This window comes from Podarcis liolepis (genome assembly GCF_965112155.1).
Source record: "Podarcis liolepis genome assembly, chromosome: 18".
NCBI classification, from domain to species: Eukaryota; Metazoa; Chordata; class Lepidosauria; order Squamata; family Lacertidae; genus Podarcis; species Podarcis liolepis.
This window is the reverse complement of record NC_139572.1, coordinates 607145-625679: the sequence shown is the minus strand read 5'-3', so window position 1 is coordinate 625679 and position 18535 is coordinate 607145. Positions and strand designations below refer to the sequence as shown.

Here is an 18535-nt window from a genome sequence, read left to right as displayed (position 1 = left end):
AGCTGGAGGAGAAAAACTTTGCAGAAACTGATGAAATATGCCAAAATGGCGAAGTTCACTGAAAGAGACAAAGACAATAGAGATTTTAAAAAAGAATTTATGTTGCATTTACGGAACTAATGAAAAGAAACGGACTTCACTTTTATGGTGAAATTAATGTTGTCTTGTCTTTTCCTCTTTTGATTTTTTTACTTTGTTATTTCTTTATTTGTTTTTCTTTTCCTCGTCTTTGTTCCTCTATAAATTTTCTATTCTCTACGTAACTTTCTATTTCTTCGTATGTAAAGAGATAGCATACAATGATAGATATGTACGTTTTTAATCGATAAAGAACAATATAAAGAGAAGGAAAGGAAAGAAATGGACTCGCCGGTAGGTTTTGAGTAAACCCTTACAATTAACGAAATTAACTTAGAAAAGCTACAAAGATGAGGTTAAAATGACAAGAATAGAATTTAACGTTTAAGAACGTAGTTTTAAAGTCTAGTTTTACAAACAGGCCACATGTATATGTAAAAAAAACCCTGGAAGGGGAAGTTGAAGTCATTTCCTTATTATTTGTTATGATGCAATTGTAATAAAAATGGAGAAGATAATAAAAATTAATTTATTTTTTTAAAAAAGCTTATGCTGTTCTCACAGTGGCCAACGAGATGCCCTTTAAGGAGGACTCGAATGCGAGACCTGTGCCTGACTAGATGACCCTCGGGGGTCCCACCTATATTACAAATAGCTCACTTGATAGAGTTTATTGGGCCTGGCGGACGACCAGAGCGATATGCCCAGCTTCAGAATAGGTGGAGCATGAGACTCGAACTCAGGGCTGCGGCTTTGAGTCCCCCTTTTGGGCCGAAAAGGTGGGGGTGGGCTGGATGTCCTTTGGGGGGCCCCTTCCCGAATTCCCCACCCCGGGGTGAGAAGCACCTACCGCTGATCACCTGCCCGAAGAGCTCTTCCGGGGTGTCTCCGAAAAAGGGGACGCAGCCCACCAGGAACTCGTAGAGGACGATGCCCATGGCCCACCAGTCGACCGGCTTCCCATAGCCCTGGTTCAGGATCACCTCTGGGGCGATGTACTCGGGGGTCCCGCACACCTGGAAGGGGGGGATTCGGTCGGTCAGGGTGCCCCCCATGGGGAGGGGACCCCTATCCTGCCGACAAGGGAAGGGGGCAGACCCGACTCTGCGTCTCCCCCCTCAGAGACCCGCCCCCCAAATGTGGGTCCCGGCGCCCCCCACAAGCCCTCCCCGGAGACCCTACTCCTCCTGGAAAAGGACCCCCCAAATGTGGGTCCTGGCGCCCCCCTAAGCCCTCACCTGCTTGTCGACGAATTCCCGGGTGTCCTTTTCGATGTGTCCCTCATACAAGTTGGTAGCCATGTTCATCAACCCGATTTTGGAGAGTCCGAAATCCGTCAGCTTGATGTGCCCCATGGAGGTGATGAGGAGGCTATGGGGTGAGGTGGGGGGCAGAGGGGGGGGAGACAGGTCTCGGTTAGGGGGGCCGCTGGTCCCGTTAGCTAGGGCTGATGGGAGTTGTAGTCCCAAAACAGCTGGAGGGCCGGGTTTGGCCCTGCCTGCCTTAGACAGACCCACGCGCAGAGGGGCGACGGAAGACCCCCCCGTCGGCCGGCCCTTACTTGTCCGGCTTGAGGTCACGGTGGACGATGCCGTAGTTGTGCAGGTACTCCAAGGCCAGGACCGTCTCGGCAAAGTACATCCTGGCCATGTCCACCGGAAGGGGTCCCATGTTCTTCAAGAGCGTGGCACAGTCCCCACCTAAGGGAGACAGAGGCGCGGTGAGAGACCCCCGGTCCGGGAACGGGGGCCAGATCCCTCCCCAATCCTGCCAGTCCCGTCCCGGGTGCTTGAACCCTCTCCGGCGGTCCCGGGATCCCCGGATCTCAAGAGCTGGAAGGGAACCCAGGGGGTCATCCAGCCCAACCCACCGCGATGCAGGAATCTCAAACTTTTGGGGGGAATCCCTGCCCCCTTGCTTCCTTTAAACGCACCCCCCTGCGCTATAAAAAGTCGGAATAGTGGTTTGCACAACCCATAATAATAATAATAATAATAATAATAATAATAATAATAGTTTATTATTTATACCCTGCCCATCTGGCTGGGCTTCCCCAGCCACTCTGGGCGGCTTCCAAAAAATATATATTAAAATACTGTAATACATCAAACATTAAAAGCTTCCCTAAACAGGGAACTCACAAAGGGAAGAAAATAAAATCCAAAGCACATCAGGCGGCGCTTTAATTCAAAACCCAGGTGAAACCCGTCCAATTAATTCAACCTAATTGATGAACTTAATGCAATGATACCCAGTTTTTATGTCATACACACCCAGTAATCTCACCCCCAAATACTGTCCGCTCTGACCGGCAGAGCCTCTCCACGTCCCGGGCAAAAAAAATACAATTATGAAATAATAATTAAAAATTTAATCGTCCTGCTCCCGGTCTTATTATAAAACCGTTTGTGGCTGGATTGGAACCCGGGACCTTGGCACGTGCAAAGCAAGGGTCTTGAAACTGAGCGATGGTGGGTCCTGCTGGTATCGCCCCCCCCCAAAAAAATATACAAATGCAAAGCCGGTCGCCCAGACCCCAGGGGAGGATATGTAGTTAAACCCTACAAAGGGAGCCATTATTATTATTATTATTATTATTATTATTATTATTATTAATACCCTGCCCATCTGGGCAGCTCCCAACAAAATATTAAAAACATGAACGGACATGAAAAACTCCCCTAAACAGGTTGAATTTCCCCCCTTTGCACTGCAGAAGGTCGCATATTTTCCCCCACATCTGGGAGAAGGAAAACTTTGAGCCTAAATAAGACATCCCCTAACTTGGCCCTCCAGGTGTTTTGGGACTACAACTCCCATCAGCCCCAGCTAACTGGCGGTCAGGGATGATGGGAACTGTAGTCCCAAAACATCTGGAGGGTCAAGTGTGGCCGCCATTGCTCTAGATCAGGCATGGCCAAACTTGGCCCACCAGCTGTTTTGGGACTACAACTCCCATCAGCCCTAGCTAACAGGACTGGCGATCAGGGATGATGGGATTTGTAGTCCCAAAACATCTGGAGGGCCAAGTCTGGCCACCACTGCTCTAGATCAGGCAGAGCTAAACTTGGCCCACCAGCTGTTTTGGGACTACAACTCCCACCATCCCTAGCTAACAGGACCGGCGGTCAGGGATGATGGGATTTGTAGTCCCAAAACGTCTGGCCTAAAGCTTGCAGAATAACTTCGGGAGAGGAAAAGGAGTTTAACCCCAAGGCGGTTGGATCGCACGCGGTATGACTCTTCTTCCGGCGGCCAAGCGGGTGCAGGACCTGGCGCTACGACTCCCTCACCTTCGACGTACTCCATGACCATGCAGAGGTGGCGCCGGGTCTCGAAGGAGCAGAACATGCTGACCACAAAGGGGTTTTCGGCGAAGGTCAGGATGTCCCGCTCCACGAAGACCTGCTGGATCTGGTTGCGGAGAACAAGGTTTTGCTTGTTGATCTTCTTGATGGCAAAGCGCTGGCGGGTCTCCTTGTGGCGCACGAGGTAGACGGCCCTAGTGGGCGGAGCAGAGAGAGAGAGAGATGGGAGGACGGCGAAATCGGCATTTAATGGGGTGGATTCACTGAATCGGTGCTTTTTTACTTAAAAAAAAGGAATAATATTTAGGGGTGCTCTAATTTTGACTCCAGGAAACCACCGTTTTATCGGTCAAATCGGGGGAAATAAATACAGTAAGTGGACAAAAGGAGGAAGATTCACATCAGGCGAGCAAAAAACAGATCGTATAAATTTAATTTTTGCACACGTATATAAGATGATTAGTACACGATTGTTTTCATCTTGGTATATTGTGTGTTATTTCTGAATTTCAATAAAGTACTTAAACTGGACAGGGGGATTGTTTAGGCGAGACAAAACAGGGGTGGGAAGCGTTTGGCCTTCGGCAAAAGCAACCCTTTGAGGTAGGCCAGGCGGGGAGAGAAAGGGACGAGATCCGAAGGCGAGTGGGGAATTGGAGCCGTTCTACGACACCCCTGCAAGGCAGGCCAGCCCGAGGCAGAGCGAGTGGCCAGAGCCGAGATTCGAACCCGGACCACGGCTCTCGCTGCAGCCCAGAAAAATGTCTCCAACAATATCCCATTATAGGCACCCGATTGTGAAACGGAAAACATTAAAGGGAAATAAAAAACCCCCTCACCCGTAGGCTCCGTTGCTGATCAGCTTGACGGTTTCGAAATCGCTCTCGCACGGGTTCCTTCGAGGAACGGCAGAAGGAGGGCGGCTCTGAGAGGAAGGAGAAGAGGAGGGCAAGGCATTAGGATTCATTTGACGGCCTTTATACATTTAAAAATATGTGTGTGCGCGTATATACAGTGGGGGCTGCGTGACGACAGCCTTACCTTTCCATGTATCTAGTAGAGATACATATATCTCCCCTATATAAAGGGAAACGTAAGGTTGTCGTCACGCAGCCCCCATTGTAGTGACGCATCACCATTGTCTGAGTTTTCAGGCAAATACACAGCCCTTTTTCTTTTAAACAAATGTTCTTGTGTGTACGATAAAAAGATATTTTATTCTTTTTATTCTATTTATTTCATTCTTTCAGCCCTAAACCCACAAGTCTCAGTTCACAACATAACATTAATATATCTCTTATTTCCTATACCCAACCCTGGAACCGGGTCAAGGCTGCCCGCCCACCTCCAAACCCGTTTAAGACAGGCTCTTCATCTCAAGGTCTTGGGTTCGAGTTCCACCTTGGGGAAAAGATTGCGGGGGGTTGGACTGGATGACCCTCGTGGTCCCTTCTGATATTGTAGAATCCTACGGTTCTACGATATCAGTGGGGGGAGAGGGCGGGTCTCACCTCGGAGAAGTCGCCCGGGTGCTCTGATCCCGACAGAGAGCCGCAGTCTACCTGATCGAGCTGAACAATTTCTGGAGGGGAAGAGAGAAAGAAACAGGAATCAACCCTCTGTCCCCCCCCCCTCAAATAAATTTCAGGGAAGCTGCGAAGCAGACAAATCCTCGGGTAGGGCATGGGATCCTTGATTGCAGGGTGGCGGGTTCGAGTTCCGCCTTGGGCCTTGGCAGCGGGTTGGACTGGATGACCCCCAGCGCCCTTTACGAATGAGGAGAGAAATTAGAAGAAAAGGAGGAGCGAAAAACTGCTCCAGCTAAGGAGAAGATACTAAGGCAAACAAGAGGGAAAGGAAGCAACTGATCAGGAAGTGATCGGTAGGGAGATAAGGGAGGCTAGCGATAAAGGAGGCTAGCGGGGAGAAGGAGGTAAAAGCCCCTGGATCCTCAGGATTGGGTCACCCCAAATTCACCATCAGATCCCATAGCATGTCCACGGCTACAGCCTGCACCAAAAAACCCACGCACCCACTGTGTTGTGGGGCCACAATGGCGCAAAAACGTGGTTGCAAAGCACGGATCCACATGGATCCTCAGGATTTTTGCATTAAAGGTAAAGGTAAAGGGACCCCTGACCATTAGGTCCAGTCGTGGCCGACTCTGGGGTTGCGGCGCTCATCTCGCTTTACTGGCCGAGGGAGCTGGCGTACAGCTTCAGGGTCATGTGGCCAGCAGGACTAAGCCGCTTCTGGCGAACCAGAGCAGTGCATGGAAACGCCGTTTACCTTCCCGCCAGAGTGGTACCTATTTATCTACTTTGAGGTGCTTTCAAACTGCTAGGTGGGCAGGAGCAGGGACCGAGCAACGGGAGCTCACCCCGTTATTACGGGGATTCGAACCGCCGACCTTCTGATAGGCAAGCCCTAGGCTCTCTGGTTTAACTCACAGCGCCACCCGCGTCCCACCCCAAACTCACATGTCTGTGGCCACAGCATGAACCACAAAAATCATACATCCACTGTTTCGTTCAGAATATATTTTTTTTCTTGTTTTCCTCCTCTAAAAACTAGGTGCGTCTTATGGTCAAGTGCAGAAAATACGGTACATATTTTGCTATGTGCCGATGGCTTCAGATACCTATTTCTTCCATCAATGACCATCTAGCAGGCATGGCCAAACTTTGCTCTCCAGATGTTTTGGGACTACAACTCCCATCATCCTAGCTAACAGGACCAGAGGTCAGGGATGATGGGAGATGTAGTCCCAAAACATCTGGAGGGCTGAATTTGCCTATGCCTGATATAGCATCTATTCAACACGAAAAACAGCAGCAATTTGTTGTGGACAAAGGACAGCTGGGCATAGAAAGGGCCCTGTTACCTTGAGGAGCTGAGGGCCACATCAGACCGAAATCCGGCCCTGGAGAGTTCCCACCTCACCCCCCACCTTCCATCTGAAAATCGGGGTCCCCGTCCGCCCCAAATCCTCACCCTCCAGAGGGTCTTTAGCCAAGCCCAGCTGGCTGATGATATATCTTGGAATATCGGTCTTGATCCCCTGGCCAACTTTGGCGTGTCCTTCGGCGGCTTCCAAGAGGTGGTAAAACTCTTCCGGGTCAAATTCCTGCCGAAAGAGGAGGAGAGGGAAGAAGGGAATGAGGAAGGGAGAGAAAGGAGGTCTGGGTTGGGTGTCCATCAATATGCAGATGACACCCAGCTCTACCTCTCTTTCAAATCAGAACCAGTGAAGGCGGTGAAGGTCCTGTGTGAGTGCCTGGAGGTTTGGAGGATGGCGGCTCACAGATTGAGGTTGAATCCTGACAAGACAGAAGTACTGTTTTTGGGGGACAGGGGGTGGGCAGCTGTGGGGGACTCCCTGGTCCTGAATGGGGTCACTGGGCCCCCGAAGGACCAGGTGCGCAGCCTAGGGGTCATTCTGGACTCACAGCTGTCCATGGAGGCGCAGGTCAATTCTGTGTCCAGGGCAGCTCCATCTGGTACGCAGGATGAGACCCTCCCTGCCCGCAGACTGGCCAGAGTGGTGCATGCTCTGGTTATCTCCCGCTTGGACTACTGCCATGCGCTCTCCGTGGGGCTACCTTTGAAGGTGACCCGGAAATTACAACTAATCCAGAATGTGGCAGCCAGACTGGGGACTGGGAGTGGAGACCACTTAACACCGGTCCTGAAAGACCTACATTGGCTCCCAGGACGTTTCCAAGCACAATTCAAAGTGTTGGTGCTGACCTTGAAAGCCCTAAATGGCCCAGTATCCCTGAAGGAGCGTCTCCACCCCGGACACCGGGGTCCATCTCCCAAGGGCCTTCTAGCAGTTCCCTCATTGCAAGAGGAAAGGTTACAGGGAACCAGGCAGAGGGCCTTCTCGGTGGTGGCGCCCGCCCTGTGGAACGCCCTCCCACCAGATGTCAAAGAGAACAACAACTACCAGACTTTTAGAAGACATCTGAAGGCAGCCCTGTTCAGGGAAGCTTTGAATGTTTGATGTATTACAATATTTTTATATTTTTTTGGAAGCCGCCCAGAGTGGCTGGGGAAACCCAGCCAGATGGGTGGGGTATAAATAATAAATTATTATTATTATTATTATTATTATTATTATTATTATTATTATTATTATTTAAAGAGGGGAAGAAGGGTTTGCTTCTGTTTAAAGGTGCATTTTTGGCTGCAATTCCTTGCACACCCGAGAGTCAAGCATAGCTGTCAACGTTTCGCTTTTCTTGCGAGGAATCCTATTCGGAATAACGGAATTTCCTTTTAAAAAAAGGGAAATGTTGGCAGCTATGGAGTCGAGATCCTGCAAACCCGACGGGTCTGAGGACACATAAATCGGGTTGTGTTCCTTTTATTAGCTATGTTAAATTCCTACATATCATATAGTGTTGCACGCTGCCTTAATAATTTTTATTCTTGGGCTCTGTAGTATTTGAAATAATGTCATGCCAAACACGGGCATATGCTTTGCACGAGATCACGGGTATTTGTTTTGGGGGGAACTGGAAATAAGCGTGCAAAAATATTCTATTTTAAAAGACACAAGTTATTTTTAAAAGAAAGGAATAATAGTAATAATAGTAGTAGTAGTAGTAATAATTTCTGTACCACGCTTCATCCAAGGTTTGCAGGGCGGTTTACAATATACATAAATACACCCTCAGTTGGGAGAGTCTGATACTCTTCATCTCAAGGTTCTGAGTTCGAGTCCTGCTTGGGCGGAATTCTAGGGGGCTGGGTTCCCACCCGACTCTGTGATTTCCCCATAATCCTTCGCATCAATAATAATAATAATAAATTTTATTTGTATCCCGCTCTCCCCAGCCAAAGCCAGACTCAGTGGCTAACATCATATAAATAAGACAATACGCATAATACAATATACAATATGCAAATAAAATAACATTCAACATTCATTAAAGCAACATAGAATAATATGAAATATCAGCATTTCAAAATGAAACAGAAATCCACCCAACAGTTACAATAAGTAATTTCTAAACTCCAATCACTCAAACAACAGCAAACCGCAGTGCACAACATAATACAATACAAAATCCGACGCGTTCTCCCCTTTGACCTATGCAAAATGCGCGCCACACGCAAGGGAGAAGCGAGGAGGAGGGAGGAGGAAAGAAAGCGCGAGCCCTTCGATGGACGGCCGGCCGGCCGCGGGTTCGAGCGACTCTCCTTACCAGGCACTCCAGGAGCCGAGCCGGACGGGAGATGATGATGAGGAATTTCCGGACCAGCTGTTCCACAAAGCGCAGCTCTTCGCTCTCGGATCGCTCTTGGGCCTGGAGGAGGACCACAGGGAGAACCAGGCCTCAGCAGCCGCCATTTTTAAAATCACATTTACCAAAAAAACCAACAACCCACGGTTCCGTTTATTTTGGCCTCTCGCCGCTTTTAATTTCCCTGAGTCGATTTCCCAATAAACCTTGCCAAACTCTCGCTTTGTCCTGCTCCGTGATGAGTTATTCGTTTCATTCATTTATGCTGTTTCTACCCAAACTTCCCCCTCCAATGACTGGATCGTTATTATTATTAATAATAATATTAATAATATTAATAATAATAAATTTGCAGGCCGCCCTCTGTCAGTAGATCTCGGGGTGGCTTGCGGTGTAGGAACCCATGATTTTGGGTTCCAACTCTTCTAGGTTTCTTTTAATAATAATAATAATAATAATAATAAATTTTTATTTATACTGCGCCCTTCTCGGTTCAAAAACCACAACAAATTTTAAAACACTTCATTATAAAAGCAGAATAAAAACATGAATAACAATCAAATTCAAAAATCCGTTTTGGGGAGATAAGCAGGAGAGAGGTTGGGGTTGGGATGGATGACCTCTGAGGGTCCCACTCACGTCTCGGAGCATCTTCTCCAGCTTCTCCTGCAGCTCGGCGAAGTAGCGGGAGGTGACGAGGGCCCCCCGCGACTTGGAGAGGCAGTCGCGCGCCAGCTCGATGATCTGGTGGTGGATGAAGCCCAGGACGCCGTCGGCCAGCGGCAAAGTGTTGCTGGGCGATAAGTTGGCAATCGTCTCCGCCAGACGCTCCTCCATCTGCGCCGTGGCCTGGGGTGGGGCGGGGGGACAGGACAAGGTGCGTGGGACACCCTCCGAAACAGAAGGGGGGACAGGAAGAGAGACCTACCCCACTTTCCCAGCCGAGATCCGAGTTCAAATCGCGCGGGATTACGGGACGGTGCTTTCACTGACCTTCGGAAACCGCTCCTTGTAGACGTGGTTCATCATCACTATCTCGTTGTCGAACGTCCCGCTCGTCCGGCCAGGGCTGTGGAGAAAGGGGGCTGAAAAATTGGCCAAAAAACACCCCCCAACCACACCAGAAATCTCGGGCGCAAACTCTCCAGCCTGATCTTTCGCAAAATTCTTTTTTATTCCCTTTTCCAAATGAGTTCAATACAATTTATTGCAATCGGGTTTCCCGCCCCCTCGCTGAATGTCATGAATAAAATCACCGTAATAAAATACCGTATTTTTCGCTCTATAAGACGCACCAGACCACAAGACGCACCTAGTTTTTGGAGGAGGAAAACAAGAAAAAAAATATTCTGAATCTCAGAAGCCAGAACAGCAAGAGGGATCTCTGTGCAGTGAAAGCAGCAATCCCTCTTGCTGTTCTGGCTTCTGGGATAGCCGCGCAGCCTGCATTCGCTCCATAAGACGCACACACATTTCCCCTTACTTTTTAGGAGGGAAAAAGTGAGTCTTATAGAGCAAAAAATACAGTAATTAAGAATAACTTAATAACTCAGCATAGCTCAAAACTAGTAAGAAAACGCGCAGGTCGAATTGCTTCCCATCGTTTTCGCCGCTGGCGCTTTCACCACAGAACGGCTCCGTGAGAAGCGGCTGGTAGACAGGAGCAAAGGAAGGAAGAAGACACGGCACAAAAGGAAAAGGGACGCAGCTGGAGGAGGAAAAGCCGCCGCCGCCGCTCGTTTTTAGCTACAGATCTGGGATAATCTCAGGAAGAGAACAGCAATGATGATGATGATGATGATAATGATAATAAAAGATGATAAAGTAACAAAGGGCTCAGACTCTTGCCTCTGAACTTGCGTCTCTTCCCCTATAGCCCTTCACCGCTCACTCCATTCCTATACACACACACACAATTTATTAATTTTATAATAACTCCCCCCCAAAAAAATCAAATAATCACATTCAAAAATTTAAAGCATAAATCTTGATTGACTTCCCTCCCCTCCCCTTCCTGGTTCCATTATTTTACACTTAATTCACGCATGGCTTTAATCTCTTATATTCTCAACCTCGGCCCTCCAGATGTTTTGAGACTACAGTTCCCATCATCCCTGACTGCTGGCCCTGCTAGCTAGGGATCATGGGAGTTGTAGGCCAAAAGGGCCGAAGGTCGAGGAAGCCTGTTTTTAGCATCCAACGCTGCAAACCTTACACCGCTCACTCCATTCCGGCCGCCCCCCCCAAAAAAAATCGGAGCCCGCGGTTCGGAAGCGTCTCCTACCTGAGGCTCCGGGATCGGGGCCGGAAGTAGGGCGATCGGCGCCCGTCCTCGGCCGCCACGCTCTCGGTGCTGCGGAAATGTTTGGAGAGGAAATGGAGTTCGTCGGGAGTGGGCTGGTAAGGGAGTTGGTGGAGGCGCTCCTGCGAGGAGGAAGAGGAGGACTAGAGAGAGAGAGAGAGAAAGAAAGAGAAGGCCAAGCGTCAGGAGGAGGAGGCGGGCGATGAGATCAGGGGCACCCTCGGAAAATCTGAATGGCCGTCCTCGGGACGGAGGAGCGAGCGGAAAGACTGAGAACGCGGAGGGCAGAGGAAAAAACAGAAGAGGGCTGGAAAAAGTTTAAGGACTATTTACAAAAACATTGTAAATTGTATGAGTGTTACGAAGGATGCAGGACTGAAAACAACACGGCACCAGCAATTTAGTTGAAAGAAACATGAGAATAAGTGAGATCTGAGAAAAAGATAAATTTTGGAATAACATTATGTCTAAATTAAGTATTTAAGGACCCTCTCTTTCTACCTGGCCAATGGATCCTCTAACCAGGCCACGCCCCTTCCCCAGGCCACGCCCCCTCTGTCCAGGCAACACCCCTCACTGGCCCCGATCCACACCCTCCTCGCACTCTGCTCATGCCCCGTTGCTCGCCTGGATGGAGAAGGGAGACAGCAGGCTGGCTGTGCAACGAGCCTGTCAATATTTGCACGCCCGTTTTTTGAAGTTTTTCGCATCCGGCCCTCGAAAGCTTTGCGGCCCCCGAAGTGAAATAACATTCCTGGCAGTGGCGAGAAAAGACTCCCACTTTTTGACATTTGTTTTATTTCCTATTCTGTCCTCAGGGGTGTTTTATTGATTTAATACGCTGTAAACCGCTTTGAGGTTTCTTCTTAAAAATATAAAGCGGTATAGAAATTAGAAAAGTAAATAAATAAACAGGGGTGCCTTCCAATTCCGCCGTTTTAGGTCTCAGCTGCGTGTCTAACCCCACCCAAAAAGCAAATGGGCGCACGGATCCTGGCAGTGCTGTGGGCTGACACCTGCGGAACTCCCCACTGCAGGAGGAAAAGACCCACTTACCGAGACGGTGGAGCTGGGGGTGTTAGTGCCATAGCCGGAGGAGGGCAAGGAGGCCAGAGACCACCTTCGGCCGTCAGCCCTGGAAAGGGAAGAAGGAGAGAAGTCGAGCGAGTGGTTTCGGTAAATCTTTTTTGTGCAACGAGAAGAGAAACCGATCCGAATAAAAGAAAAGGGGGGGCGGGGAACAAAACTGGAAAACGAAAAAAGCAGGAGAAGCAAACAGAGAAAAATAAAGGACTTTTCTGCCTTTCTGTTACATAAAAGAAACATTCGCTCAGCAACAACAATAATTTTATGATTTGCACCCCACCCATCGGATTGGGTTTCCCCAGCCACTCCGACCTAACTGATCTACTTGGTTAGGAAATCCCGAAATAGATCAATTCGTTTTCCCTTCTATGCAAAAAGCGCAAGAGGGGTTCTCTTGTTTTCAGTTTTTCTCTAATCCAGAGTATCCTCTCCAGTAACTCCAGCCGCCGTTCCTCCATGATTAAATGATAGGAACTCCTTCCACCTTTGAGGCGCGGGATCTATAAAGTTCCATTTCCGGAGTGGCTGGCGACGAAACCAAAGGGTGAATAAAGTGGTTTTGGAAGCGCCAATCACCTGTCGGTCCGAGGAGCATGGCTGGGCCAGGAATTGGTGGTGCGGCGTCCGGAAAAAGAGAAATTTGGGGAGAGGAAGACAGAGAGAAAGAAAGAGAGAGAAGGGCAGCCAAGAGGCAAAAGGTGAGACTTCAAAGCGGAAGCAAGGTACCTTTCTTCCAAGACCCTCCCTCCCCAAATTCGGGATACGCCTTTGCATTTAGCACAAGGGATTTGCCGAGTCGCGAGGGACCCCCAAAGGCCATCCATCCCAACCCGGCGAAAGAACCAGTGAAGGCAATGCCCGGAAAGTTTGGCATCTCCCCAAGTTTGGAATCTCCCAACACGTGAAAAGAGTGGCAGAAAGGGGAAAGGGGGAGAGAGAGAGAGAGAGAGCAAAGGCGCTGCTTGGGGAAGGATGTTCAGTGGTTAGAGCAGCTGAAAGAGCCCCAGGCTCAGGCTCCGGATGGGCTGGGGAAAGGCTCCCCCCTCCCCGGCCGGGTTTCCCTTCTTCCCAAACCCAGTTGTTCCACAGCCTGCCGCCCTGCAGACTCGCTTCGGCCAACGCCACCCCTGGCGGGCGGGACTCCTACCTGCGGGCAAAGGGGAAGCTGGCCGACGTGCCGGAGGAGAAGTTCCGGGGGCTGTCGAGGGGGCTGCTGCTGCTGGCTGCAGAGAGGGGGGGAAACAAACCGTCCTTAGCTGCGCTTGCTCGGGGTTGGGATAGATGACCAGGGGGGTTCCCTTCCAGCTCTAAAACTCCTCATAAGGCGATAGAGGCTCCTGGGTGTTTTAAGCAGAGGCCTGCTCTCAGGAATCTATTTCTCTGCCATTTTTTAATTTATACTTTTCAGATTTAGGCATAAAATTGGGACGTCCTCTTCCACACCCTTAAACATTTCTCTCCAGTTTTCTTTGTAAGAGATGCGTTGTGCTTCTTTTGCTTCGTTTTCTCTTCTTTAAAACTTTCGCTGCGTTTTGATTTTCAATCGAGAAAGATTCATTTTTAAAAAAATGATGTGTGAAGCATAATGCAATTAAATTCGGCGCTCCTGCGACAGGGATAATATTGCTGATGGGTTGGATTAATAAACAGAATATTTTGGGGGTGGGCTAGGAGGAGCCCTAGGGTGCCCCCGCTTTCTGCAACCAGCTTACCTGTCGTCACCGAAAGCGGGGAGAGGGGGCGGGAGAGGGTGGGCGATGGGCTCCCCACCACCAAACTTTTCCGGTTGCTCCGTCGGCAGCTGGAAGCAAAGACAGACGTGCGAGGGTTAATTGCAAGGGTTATTTCCACCCCCAGAGAGGCAGCTGTCAGCACCCTTCACAGATATAATAATAATAATAATAATAATAATAATAATAATAATAATGGAACCTCCAGCTGCACAGGCAGTCTGCTCGGATTCCTAGCTTTCGGCTGGAATTTGTAAATTTCAAACCTCTATTCCATTGCCCGTAAGTCGCAGCAAACTTCCAATATAAAATCGCAAGTTAACATTTTAATCACTATTCAAAAGGGCATTTTATTTGGAGCTGTCAAGGTATCCAAGCACGTCTGTGTCCAAGCCACAGAAAATAATTAAAGCGACTGGCAATTAATTAAATGTATGAACCGCCCTATGCCTGTAAGTCCCGGGGTCTTCCACACCTGAGAACATCTGTGTCCGAGATAATGAAAATAATCAAAACAGCGGGCAGTGCTAATGTCTGCAAACTCATGGAAAAATACACTCCCCGACTAAAGACCCTGCCTGCAAATATAAAAATCAAAATTAACACCTAATGTTCATAGAATCATAGAATCATAGAATCCTAGAGTTGGAAGAGACCCCAAGGGCCATCGAGTCCAACCCCCTGCCAAGCAGGAAACACCATCAGAGCACTCCTGACAGATGGTTGTCAAGCCTCTGCTTAAAGACCTCCAAAGGAGGAGACTCCACCACACTCCTTGGCAGCAAATTCCACTGTCAAACAGCTCTTACTGTCAGGAAGTTCTTCCTAATGTTTAGGTGGAATCTTATTTCTTGTAGTTTGGATCCATTGCTCCGTGTCCGCTTCTCTGGAGCAGCAGAAAACAACCTTTCTCCCTCCTCTATATGACATCCTTTTATATATTTGAACATGGCTATCATATCACCCCTTCACCTCCTCTTCTCCAGGCTAAACATGCCCAGCTCCCTTAGCCGTTCCTCATAAGGCATCGTTTCCAGGCCTTTGACCATTTTGGTTGCCCTCCTCTGGACACGTTCCAGTTTGTCAGTGTCCTTCTTGAACTGTGGTGCCCAGAACTGGACACAGTACTCCAGGTGAGGTCTGACCAGAGCAGAATACAATGGCATGTTGAAAAGCAATTCATGATGGCAGCTTTCAACAGTCCAATAGTGGACGCCTGGAGCTACGACTGAGATTAGAATTGATGTCTCCCTGCTGAGAATTACATTGCCTGTAAATAATTCTGTGGGGTTTTTTTATATACAGTGGTACCTTGGTTCCCAAATGCCTTGGCTCTCAAACGCCAAAAACCGGGTTCCGGTTTCTGAACGTTTCTTGGAAGCTGAACATCTGACACGGCTGTCGGCTATCGTTTCCGGGGCGCCTGCGCCAATCAGAAGCCGTGCCTTGGTTTCCGAACATTTCGGAAGTCAAACGGACTACAGTGGTACCTTGGGTTACATACGCTTCAGGGTACAGGCTCCGCTAACCCAGAAATAGTGCTTCAGGTTAAGAACTTTGCTTCAGGATGAGAACAGAAATCGTGCAACAGCGGCGTGGCAGCAGCAGGAGGCCCCATTAGCTAAAGTGGTGCTTCAGGTTTAGAATAGTTTCAGGTTAAGTACGGACCTGCGGAACGAATTAAGTACTTAACCTGAGGTACCACTGTAAAAAGGTAAAGGGACCCATGACCATTAGGTCCAGACTCTGGGGTTGCGGCACTCATCTCACTTTACTGGCCGAGGGAGCCAGCGTACAGCTTCCGGGTCATGTGGCCAGCAGGACTAAGCCGCTTCTGGCGAACCAGAGCAGCGCACGGAAACGCCGTTTCCCTTCCCGCTGGAGTGATACCTATTTATCTACTTGCACTGGCGTGCTTTCGAACTGCTAGGTTGGCAGGATCAGGAGCCGAGCAAAGGGAGCTCAGCTCGTCATTGCGGGGATTCAAACCGCCGACCTTCTGATCAGCAAGCCCTAGGCTCTGTGGTTTAACCCACAGCTAGACTAGAACAGAATAGAACCCTGACACCCTAACTTTCTGCAAAATGCCCGTCTCTGGCGCAATGCCCGGTTACATCACAGGGTGCTAAGGGCACCCCCGGGCAAGCAGAGCCGGCCGCTGTCCGGTTATGTAACCGCCGGCGGGGAGAAGGGAAGGGGGAAGTCGGGTGCACAGGAAACCGACGGGGCGCAGGGGCTCCCTGCAGGTTCCAGCCCTTGCCAGAATTGGCACCCAAGCCCCATTTTGCACCCAAAGCGGTCGCTCCCCGGCCCCTTTTAATAGCAAAGAATTGGAAAGGTGATAACATCCCCACCGAAAGGCGAAAATGACAGGATATTTACAACTCCAAGGATGACAGGGAGAAGATGAGCGCCGTTCAGTCAATAAAGAATGGGCAGTATTTAAGGAATATATTTAAAACTATGTGTGATAGTATCTATCTCCTGGCAGACCTAGAATGAATCTTGAAAGACAGAGAAAGCATACAATAAAATCTTCTTCGTAATAAACGGGAAAGGAAGATGACGACAAATTGTGTACAGGTCAGCAAAATGTTAAACGACACAATGAGGAGAACCGGACGTTGGAGTTTGTGGTGTAACTATGTTGAATAATAATAATAATAGTAATAATAATAATTTATTATTTATACCCTGCCCACCTGGCTGGGTTTCCAGTTTGTTGAAGTCTGTGTAGTGTGTATTGTATGCTAAATGCTATATGTAAACTGAAGTTAATTGATGTACAATAAATATTATTTTAATTTATATAAACTCTAAACCGATGGTTGCCATTAATTTGATTCTGAATTGATTCTAGAATGGATTTTAATTACTTGACGGTGTGATTTTATGTACGCTGTGCTATTTTTACCTGTTGTTAGCCGCTCTGAGACTGGCTTTGGCCGGGGAGGGCGGGATACAAATAAAAAAATATTATTATTATAAAGAGAAACACATGCTCTAACCACTGAGCCACGCAGCCCCTTCCCGACATTTGGAGGAAGGCGAAAAGAGGGAAGATCAAATCGGCTCCGTTGCACAGAGCACAGCAGCTGCCAGGGCCTTTTCTCGTCAGCCGCACAAACAGGAAATAGAGGCTCTTCCTCTGCGGATCTTGGCCTCTCTCTCACACAAGCGGATCCCAGTTGCTTCGGGTGCAAAAGCAGTAGTGGTGCCCTGCCGTTGCCAAACGCACAGGCCGCCCCGCGCTTCTGCTCTCGAGGGTTGCCAACGTACCGAACCCAGGTTTCCAAACGCAAAGCACGGTTTTGCTATCTCGCACCCCAAGCCCTGCTCCTCGATCGCGTTCATCGGCCGAGGAAATTAAGGGTGTTGGTTCTGCACCTCCTCGTTCGTAATCCGCACAACCGTCCTGCCAGGTAGGCCAGGCTGAGAAGAGGCAGCGGTTGGCTTCCGAGGGCCGTGGGGGGATTCGAACTTGGCTCTTTCCCAGTTCAAAAAAGGATCACTGCCTCCGAGCTTGGAGAGCTAGCAGCCCCCTCCTCGCTCCCAACCGCGGGATTTGCCGATTAATCGATCGCCAATTTATTCCCTTTCGGTTCCATTTACGGACAGCCTCAATTTCCCAACAGAGGAATAAAAAAACCAAGCGATGCGTCGCTCCGCTTGTTCAAAACGAGAAACACTTCCCTATAGAACTAAAACCAACCTCACATCTCAAAGCCAACGTTGAGCTGCGCCTTTCAAGAAAAAGAACTCCGGGAATTGTAGTTTATCCCTCGCGCCGCTACAGTTCCCAGCACCCTGAAACTAAAGTTCCCAGGACTTTCTTTTCGTTGGAAGCCGAGTGCTTTAAAAGTATGCTGTGTATGGAGACTTAGCCAAAAAAAGAGGAGGGGAGGGGAGTTTGGCAGTTTAAATTTCTCACAGAGGGGAGTGTAAAAGAAAGAACGAATTAAGGGGCAGAGGCCCGACTGCAGAGAGAGAGGAACAGCCACCTCTTCCGCTCGTGGCGCGGAGACGCTTCGCTTGCGAAAGGATCCGCCGCCGATTCAAAACCAAAAAGGAAGTTCCCAATCGCTGCAAAACGGAGCCAGACAATGCGTCAGAGGCTCAGGCCCAAAAACCTTTGGTTTAACTTATTTTAAAATAATACGACCCGGATCCCAGAACCTTTGACCCAGGTGTAAGTCCCAACAGAATGCCGCTGGGCTTACTTTGGAGGGGAGATGTTTGGGGCAGAGGCTGAACTCAGAGGTGGAAGCAGCAGCCCCAAAGCCCCAAGGGGGACAGCAGCAAATTTTTAGGACGCAGCGAGTTTTCTATATGGCAGAGATGGGAAGAGAACAAGTCAAAGGGTTGGTGCTGACCTTGAAAGCCCTAAACGGCCCAGTAGACCTGAAGGAGCATCTCTACCCCCATCATTCAGCCTGGACACCGGGGTCCATTTCCAGAAGGCCTTCTGGAGATTCCCTTCCTGCGAGAAGTAAGGCTGCAGGGAACCAGGCAGAGGGCCTTCTCGGTGTTGGCGCCCGCCCTGTGGAACTCCCTCCCACCAGATGTCAAGGAAAAAAAGAACTATATGACTTTTAGAAGACATCTGAAGGCAGCACTCTTTAGGGAAGCTTTTTAATGACTGATGTTATACCGCGTTTTTAATATTCTGTTGGGAACCGCACAGAGAGGCTGGGGAAACCCAGCCAGATGGATGGAGTGTAAATAATAAACTTATTATTATTATTACTATTACCTTGATGAAGGTGGGAGTATCTTAAA

The 18535-nt window shown here is 49.0% G+C and overlaps 1 protein-coding gene across 10 annotated transcripts in view; it reads right to left on the bottom strand.

Annotated features, from left to right (window-relative positions):
- Positions 1 to 18535, bottom strand: part of MAST3 (microtubule associated serine/threonine kinase 3) — a 49526-nt gene that overhangs the window by 13040 nt on the left and 17951 nt on the right. For 5 of the 10 annotated variants that reach the window (XM_083483607.1, XM_083483611.1, XM_083483608.1 and 2 more), the window contains 15 exons: positions 13739 to 13827; positions 13174 to 13249; positions 12603 to 12623; positions 11997 to 12075; positions 10923 to 11083; positions 9632 to 9707; positions 9278 to 9487; positions 8600 to 8701; positions 6381 to 6513; positions 4898 to 4968; positions 4226 to 4311; positions 3372 to 3580; positions 1640 to 1778; positions 1317 to 1449; positions 929 to 1094 (listed from right to left, as the gene is read on the bottom strand). In XM_083483607.1, coding sequence (XP_083339733.1) covers positions 929 to 1094; positions 1317 to 1449; positions 1640 to 1778; positions 3372 to 3580; positions 4226 to 4311; positions 4898 to 4968; positions 6381 to 6513; positions 8600 to 8701; positions 9278 to 9487; positions 9632 to 9707; positions 10923 to 11083; positions 11997 to 12075; positions 12603 to 12623; positions 13174 to 13249; positions 13739 to 13827 — 1751 coding nt within the window. The remainder of the gene's footprint in view (positions 1 to 928; positions 1095 to 1316; positions 1450 to 1639; positions 1779 to 3371; positions 3581 to 4225; positions 4312 to 4897; positions 4969 to 6380; positions 6514 to 8599; positions 8702 to 9277; positions 9488 to 9631; positions 9708 to 10922; positions 11084 to 11996; positions 12076 to 12602; positions 12624 to 13173; positions 13250 to 13738; positions 13828 to 18535) is intronic. The other 5 variants (XM_083483609.1, XM_083483613.1, XM_083483610.1 and 2 more) reach the window with 1 other exon arrangement.